At 40.3% G+C, this 7,677-nt stretch overlaps 2 protein-coding genes across 11 annotated transcripts; both read right to left on the bottom strand.

The window, feature by feature from the left end:
* LOC133720132 (UPF0481 protein At3g47200-like) lies at positions 1–1,945 on the bottom strand. Its single transcript, XM_062146311.1, has 2 exons — positions 1,714–1,945; positions 1–1,551 (listed from the first exon to the last, which is right to left on the bottom strand). Exon 2 carries the CDS (start codon positions 1,516–1,518, stop codon positions 103–105), a length of 1,416 nt encoding a protein of 471 aa, XP_062002295.1. The 5' UTR covers positions 1,519–1,551; positions 1,714–1,945; the 3' UTR covers positions 1–102.
* A 648-nt stretch (positions 1,946–2,593) lies between these two features.
* On the bottom strand, positions 2,594–7,646 carry LOC133720130 (pentatricopeptide repeat-containing protein At2g13420, mitochondrial-like). 10 transcript variants are annotated; one of them, XM_062146308.1, is made up of 7 exons: positions 7,468–7,646; positions 5,120–7,331; positions 4,507–4,608; positions 4,303–4,373; positions 3,883–3,990; positions 3,341–3,696; positions 2,594–3,221 (listed from the first exon to the last, which is right to left on the bottom strand). In XM_062146308.1, the coding sequence occupies exon 2, from the start codon at positions 6,679–6,681 to the stop codon at positions 5,155–5,157; it is 1,527 nt and encodes a 508-aa protein (XP_062002292.1). In that variant the 5' UTR covers positions 6,682–7,331; positions 7,468–7,646; the 3' UTR covers positions 2,594–3,221; positions 3,341–3,696; positions 3,883–3,990; positions 4,303–4,373; positions 4,507–4,608; positions 5,120–5,154. The 10 variants fall into 10 exon arrangements, with proteins under 10 accessions (XP_062002292.1, XP_062002291.1, XP_062002294.1 ...); XM_062146307.1 differs by having other exon boundaries at positions 2,594–3,170; XM_062146310.1 differs by having other exon boundaries at positions 2,594–3,147.
* Between the last annotated feature and the right edge of the window lie 31 nt (positions 7,647–7,677).

The following is a 7,677-nucleotide window of genomic DNA, read 5'->3' as shown; positions in this document are numbered from 1 at the left end:
TATGCAAATCCAACTTTTATTTGAAATCATATCCCCTACATCAAGATACATTGCCAAATAGGGAAATGAATACCACAAAGTAAACTAGTTAATAAACATTAATTACTGACGAGGAGAATAGTATTGCTGAATGGTATATGTGGTCTGCAATAAGGTGAGAGCCAGAAGAATAAAGGCTGCAACCAAAGAAGTAATCTTCCATGGGTTAGATAAGTGATCACGTTTCAATTTTTCTAGCCACCTGTTCCACGAAACGTTGTAATACTTGTTCACTTCAGCACATAGTTCCCCATAGTAGAAGTGCTTGAGGAACGTATCATCGTAAAGCTTGTTGAAGATCTTGTAAGCATTTTCAGAGCTGAACCAGTTGAGGAATATTTCTTTCTCACAAAGAAAATCTATATCCTTGCTGGAAGCAATGAGGCTATGCATCAAAATAACATAGGAAGTTATTTTATGTGATCGGCCATGACAACATTGCTCAAGGGCAATTATGTTCCTCAACAGTGGCTCTGTCATCTCTGCAATTGGCAGTTGTGGAATTGTAAACACGCCGTCTTTGAAATCTATGTTCATCATGCCTTCCATACAATCCCTTCTGAATTCAACACCTGCCTCCGAGAGAGTAGTGGCTGGAGGCAACTTTACTTGTGATAATAAGCAGGGCAAAGACTTCACCTTTCTAAATCGAAAAACTACTGTACTTCTTATCAGATCAAGTATGTGCAAGATAGCATCATCCTCATCCTCATCATCACCATCATCATGACAATTGTGACTAAGATAGGACTCGACATTGTGCAGTAGTGATCCTTGTGAGCTAAAGGTGAGGAGCACCATTGTGCTAAGTGATGGATAGTAGATGTGTTCTTCGACAGTCAGACGATATAAAATCTCAAGAACAAACCAAGGCAGCTGATTTTCTAGCAGCATAAGGTCATGGCAGAGGTATTGAAGCATGCAATCCATGTTGAATATAGGATCATTCTCAATATGTAGTACTTCAGCTGGAACAAAATTTTCCTTACGGCAACGCTTATATCCCTCACAGAAGAACTTCTTAAATAGTTCCAGTAGAAAGCAACCATCAAGTATCATCATTTCTATAAAATCATTTGGGCTAAGATGATCAAGTGGTTCTGCATAAAATGCACGTGCACGTTTCTCAAACTCGAAAACATTGCAAACGCTTCGGATCAGAGTTCTCAAGCTTATATTCAAGCGAGAGAGAAGGTTATGTAAGTACCATTGTTTGACATTTTCCATTGTTTGAAATTGTTTACCACCTCGGTGAAAGGGTCCGATTGAGACAACATCAGGTCCATATGCCTCTGACTTGTGTCGCCGGAGCACTTGTGGAACTCTGAAGATGGAGCAGTTAGCAGGCAAGGGTGAGTCACTACGAAGCTTTGCTGTCATGGAGTTTTTCAATGCTTCAACATTAATTCTGCACTCATGAACTTCAGTGATATTATTCGTAGTATCGAGATCCGTACTACTGTCTACATAATTTTCCATGACTCTGATTCTAATCTGAATTGTTCCAAATATCTGAAACAGGTTGCAATAACAGGGAATCAATTCAACTAAAAGAAAACACTAGCTCCACATAAAAAAAAAAGCTGTCGTACTTGTAGGATAAATACGAAGAATCAATTCTAATCTTGTTTTGTTTAATCACTATGTTATCAAACATTACATTGAAGTACTTACTTGAGAAAAGCTCGATCATTCACCAAACAAAGAGTAAAGCTTGATCGAACCGAAAGTACAAGCCTACAAGCTAGTACTGACCTACTACCATATATATTTACAGGATGCAATAATAAGAGAAGGGAATTTGTACAGAGCAAAGACTGAATTTGGTCATGATTTTGTGCAGATATTCCGTTGAAACGAAAGCTGGAGAGGTTCAGGAAATTATGAAAAACGCGCAAAAAACATTGACTTAAGTCTTGCATTGCGTATTGATCTTTTCCACTCTGATCAAGTTGACGTTTTTTTTATATAACTGGTTGACCGAGACTTTGGACTGGTTTCACAATTTATGTACCTCTGAAAAATTGGGAAGCATCTTTTGAGCTCAACCAACTAACCATTATTCCTTTGTCACAAAAGAAATCCATATCCTTGCTTGAGCTGATGAGATTATTCATTAATAGGGCAGAAGATGTGATCTTATGCTAGCGGCCATGTTAACATTGCTCAAAGGCAATGAGGTTCCTGAACATTGGTTCTGTTAACTCTCCAGTCTCCAATTGCTAGTTGTGGAACTGTAAGAGTCCTGTCTCTGAAATCTATGCTCATCATGCTGGAAAATTCAATGCCAGCCTCCGCGAGAATATTCACAAGAAGCACACCTGCTGGTATATTTGTTAAGGGCGGGATGAAAGTTGCTTATACTTTTCATTGTCCAATCACTCCAGCTCGATCATGTTTTCAGAACTTCAGAGGGGAGCAGTGAGGTGAGAGTAACATCAAATTTGAAATGGGTTGTAAGCTTAAATTCAACAATAATGGAAAACAAATGAGAAATGGCTCCTGAATTAAAAAGGTAAAAGCATAAGAGATGATGTCTACCGGCCTACGAATATCAAGTAACGTTGTCACTCATCTGCAATCCAACTTTTATTTGAAATTCCGTAGAACAGCAAGTACGTACATCAAAATACATTGCCAAGGAATGAATAGCACAAATTAAGTAAACTAGTAACAAACATCACTGAGGAGGAGAATAGTATTGCTGAATGGTATATGTTGTCTGCAATAGGGTGAGAACCAGAAGGATAAAGGCTGCAACCAAAGAGGTGATTTTCCATGGATTAGATAAGTAATCGCGTTTCAATCGGGCTAGCCACTTTTTCCATCTTTGTAACATTTATTCACTGTAGCACAGAGCCCGCCATAGCAAAAATCATCAATCAATGTGTCACTATAAAGCTTACTGAACAACTGGGACGCTTCTTCAGCACTCAACCAATTATGGATTATTTCTCTGTCACAAAGAAAAACAACATCCTTGCTGGAAGCAATGAGGTTATCCATTAAAAGTGCATAAGAAGTTGCTTTATGCCCGCGACCATTATAGCATTGCTCGAAGGCTATGAGGTTCCTGAACAAAGGTTCATTCATCTCTGCAATTGCAAGCTGTGGAATCATGAGAACTCCATCTGTGAAATCAATACTCATTAAGCCATCAACTGAGCTTCTGAATTCAATGCCTGCTTCCAAGAGAGCAGTTGAATGGGGCAGTGCAGTCTCGTGTTCAGTTGATTCAAATTTGTGAAATGGAACAACAATTGCACATCACCGTAAAAAGAAGTCAGAGCTAAAGACTGACCTCTGGGAATGGCTACTGCAGTTATTGATTGCAGTAGAACTGACAACTCGATTCACCTCACCATATTTCATGAGGATAAGAATATCAGTGGTTGAATTCACTGAATGCATGCATTATATCATCTGGAATACTCGAGCCGTTATCACAAGTGTCTCTCCGGATCTCTAATGTGTGAATTTTTAAGGATACACAATTGCATGCAGCCAGTTTTTCTTTGCAATGAAGTAAAAGTTTGAAATAAAATAAAACAACCAATATGAAAAGATATTTGGCAGTAGACAAATCTTCTACCAGAAGATCTAGTATTAAACTACCAATCTGCAAGTCATCAGTTTGACCAACCTGATGGAACCACTCTGCAAAAGCATAGAACATGTTAGTTCAGTTTAAAAAGCTTGACCAGAGTAGGAAAAACAACTGTGTCATTTTCTTACTTCATGCAATATATGACAAATGCCTGCATGCTCATCTCCAAGATATACTCGGCTTAATATTTGAAATTGCAATAGATAACTGACTGAAACTGTTGGATTGTATCTTACCATGGTATCTGTTTTGCTAGATCCGGTTTGACATAAGAAAATATGCATATATACTGTAGCCATCCATCACATATCTGGGCAATTGTTGAGTGTCCTTGAAATCCTCGTCTGAAAAGAAAGTACAATGTAGTTAAATCGAAATTATATTGGACGATTAAAACGAGGTTGATGAAGAAGAGCCTCTAAAATTGGACCAAACACTCTGTTCAAATGAATAACTTCCATTCTTTTGGAGCTTTGCAGGGTCCAAGATCACAACTGATCCATCCTGTCGAATGAAATCTATCATATTTAAATATTCACAGCTGAAGGAAGGCCTAATCCATCCTGTCCATTCCGTCTGATATTTCTCACAAAAAAAAAAAATTTATCTTACTTTAAAAAGACAAAGAAAAAAAATTAGGCTCCAATTAAACTAACCTCAGGTAACTTCTTTTGAAGAAGATCCTCAGACAACCTGTCATGACTTTCCTAAAGACACTAACTGCATCCTGACTCAGAAGAAATTGGTTAAAAGTGACTTCAAACCTTGGCCATAATCCAGCACTCAGTGATGGAAAAAGCAACAGTCATAAAAAAAAAATTTAATAATAAAATAAAATAAACAAAGAAAAATATAATTACCAGATCTCTGTTATGGTCTGAAGCAAGAAGGTTATCGTTAATGTTTTCCTTTATGTGAACCATAGAAGCAGCAAGTAACTTGACAACAGATTCTATAATCCACTGCATTACAAAACGGACAAAAGTTAGGGAGAGAAACTAAATGCCATTAGCGTACCAAGATGTGGAATGTGTATAAGCACATTTCGACTATTACTTTGAAGTTGATTAAGAAGAATTACATGATTGATGACAAAAGCAATGTGAATGACCACAGCTGCTCACTACAAGAAAAGAGCCTGATATTCACTATTGTATTGCAACTATTTTATGGTTTTGTTGTAATTGACCCGGTATACAGTAATCTGAAACTGCAAGGTTGCCAGTTACATTATACTCATATTCAAATATCAACTAATCCATGGCTGAGTAGTTGGTAACATAACTCAGTGTTTAAAAGAATTGGTCAAAGGTTTTGTCAATATGGAATCAGACAATTTTAAACTTTAAAGCAAATCTTTTGAAAACTGTAAGTATAAACTGTATAATGAGTGTGAATGAGCAAAATTATCTCATTATCAACGATCATACAATAATAAAACAACATGACAACAATGCAGCTGTTTAATGGTACCTCAAAACATAAGCAAGAAATACAACACATCCTGATCATCTCCTGTATGGCTTAAGGTGATAATTTTGAAACTCCGATCCAAAAGTAACAGACTCTTCATCGAGCTTCTTCTTCAATCTTCTCCAAGTTCTCAACATATCAGACTGTATTAACCCTCTGTAAAGCGTCTCAAAAGTAACTTTCTGAGGAAGAAGCCCCTTCTCTATCATCTCCACAAAAAACTGGCACGCCTCTCTCCACTTCTGCTTCTCACATAGCCCATGAATCAACATTGTATACGAATCCAAATCTGGCCCCGCCCCGCTCTCTTTCATGTCATCCCATATCTCTCTCACAATCTCCACTCGATTCAACTGCAAAAACATGCCCACCAATATATTATAAGTGTGCACACTCGGCGCAAACAATCCATCCTCCTTCATCTTCCTATACAACTTCAAAGCGCTTTCCGAGTCCTTCCTCCCCCTATACTCTTTGAAAAAACAATTATAAGTAGCCGCCGAGGGACTAACGCCATTCCTCACCATCTCACCAAGCAACTCCTCCGCTTCCTCAAGCCTTCCGCAAGAGCAGAGACACTTGACAACTGAAGTGTAAGTCGCCACGGTGGGGCAAATCCCCCTCTCCCTCATTTCCTTCAGCTTATCAAGCGACAACTCCGGCTTATGCGCCCGGCTATAAACATGAAGAAGGATCGAAAAACTCGTCACGTCCGGCTCAATGCCTCTGCTGGACATTTCATCGAACACCTTCAGTGCATTTCTTATGGTCCTCTCAAACCTGTCCTGAGGGTGCAAACTCGCCTTCCTACAAATCCCATCCAGAAACACATTGTAAGTAACCACATTGGGCTCAATACCCCGCTCGATCATATCCCTCAAGAACCTCTCCGCCGTATCGAAACGGCCGATCTTACACCACCCGTAAACCAGAACAGTGTACATTTTCACATCGGCCACATAGTCATGCTTCCTTTTGTTGAAAACTTCAGCCGCGAGCTTAACGTAGCCGTATTTACAGAGGGTGTCGAGTAAGAAGCAGAAGTCTTGGGCGGTGGGGCGGGTCAGGACGAAGGTCTCGATGTCGTCGAAGGCCCGGACGGCCTGGCGGGTGAGGCCGGAGGCGATGAGGCGGCGGACGAGGATGAGGAAGGTGGCGGCGGTGGGGGTGAGGTTGTGGCGGTCCATTTCGAGGATGAGCTGCCAAGCGACGTCGTACTGGCGGACCTTGGCGACGATGTCGATGAGGAGGTGGAAGGCGTGGGAGGTGAGGGGCGGGGGGGAGGGGAGGGACTTGGCGTAGTGGAAGAGGGCGAGGGCGATTTTGGAATTGTGCTTGAGGCGGAGGAGAGTGTGGTGGAGGAGGTCGGGGGAGAGAGTGATGCCGTGGAGCTGGAGAGAGGACTCCATGGCGTGGAAGGGGTTGTGGTGGTGGAGGAGGATGTTTGATACCAGTTCGGCGTCGTTTTGGGTTGTTGTTGGGTTGGGGAGTGAGGAGAACCGGCGAGCTGAACGGAGACGGAGACGAAGAAGAAGCGAGGAGGAGAAGCGACACTGTGCCATTTCGTTTCTTTTCTTGCAGCTCAGGACTCTTGATTGTGTCACTTATGGGTTATCTTTTTTTTTATTTTTTTTTTCTTTGTGATTTTTCATGGGTTGGTTCTAGATTTTAATTGCTTCATACCTCGACGACATTTGATACGTAGACATCCTCATCAAAATCACAAAGAAAACCAAAAGATGTCTACTTTTGAGCTTTTGGGAAATTAAGATTTTTTGATCAATACCAATAGAGCAGTTTCTTTATTTAATCTTTCAGGCTAGGTCCTTGAAACTTGAAAGGGTACAAATATGTGCAACAGTAGACATGTAATAAAGAACTGGAAGGCTCAAAAGACAAAGCCAATATTATTAGAGAGAGATAAGGTTATCTCTAGCTTTCGAGTAGATCCAACTCCATAACAGATAAAACTTATTAGGAAAAGCAAACGTGAACATCTCAATTGTCCGCTCAATCAACCGAGGTTTCAGATAGTGAAGATCGAGGGCGGCACTCTACGGACTACGTGATCGTTAATCTATGGCTCCTGGCTCCGAACCAAGAGGTGGTACGTTAATTGGTGCTTTCAGTAGGGCTCTACGATCCGGTGCAAACCATCTGGTCGGTTTGTAACTACCAGACTTCATTAGCAGATCCAGCCTGGTCTTCTCTTCTACAATGGGCCAACGACAAAAACATGTTACTATACGCATCAATCCTATCAAATAAACAATGTATGATTCATTAAATGATAGAGAAATCACTACTAGAAATTTCCCCATGAAGATGTACGTGGACCAATAACGTACTGGATTTTGAAGATGTTGAGACTCTGGAAAATGCTATTTCGGAAGAGAAGAGCAGCAATATGAATATTAAGAGACTCGAGTAAAGGACAGCACGGGGTTTGCTGTGAACCATTTTCTCCTATATCATATACAACTGCAAGAATAAGTTTTTGCTTATCCAGCCACACTAGTTGATTATATATAGAAAACCAAGATTAGTATATGACGTGC

This window comes from Rosa rugosa, chromosome 7, assembly GCF_958449725.1.
Source record: "Rosa rugosa chromosome 7, drRosRugo1.1, whole genome shotgun sequence".
Classification (NCBI taxonomy): Eukaryota; Viridiplantae; Streptophyta; class Magnoliopsida; order Rosales; family Rosaceae; genus Rosa; species Rosa rugosa.
This window is presented reverse-complemented; position numbering and strand designations above follow the sequence as displayed.

Bases quoted from the DNA above. Each gene is read 5' to 3' on its own strand.
- LOC133720132 (XM_062146311.1), bottom strand. From the start codon at position 1,518: ATGGAAAATTATGTAGACAGTAGTACGGATCTCGATACTACGAATAAT.
- LOC133720130 (XM_062146302.1), bottom strand. From the start codon at position 6,681: ATGGCACAGTGTCGCTTCTCCTCCTCGCTTCTTCTTCGTCTCCGTCTC.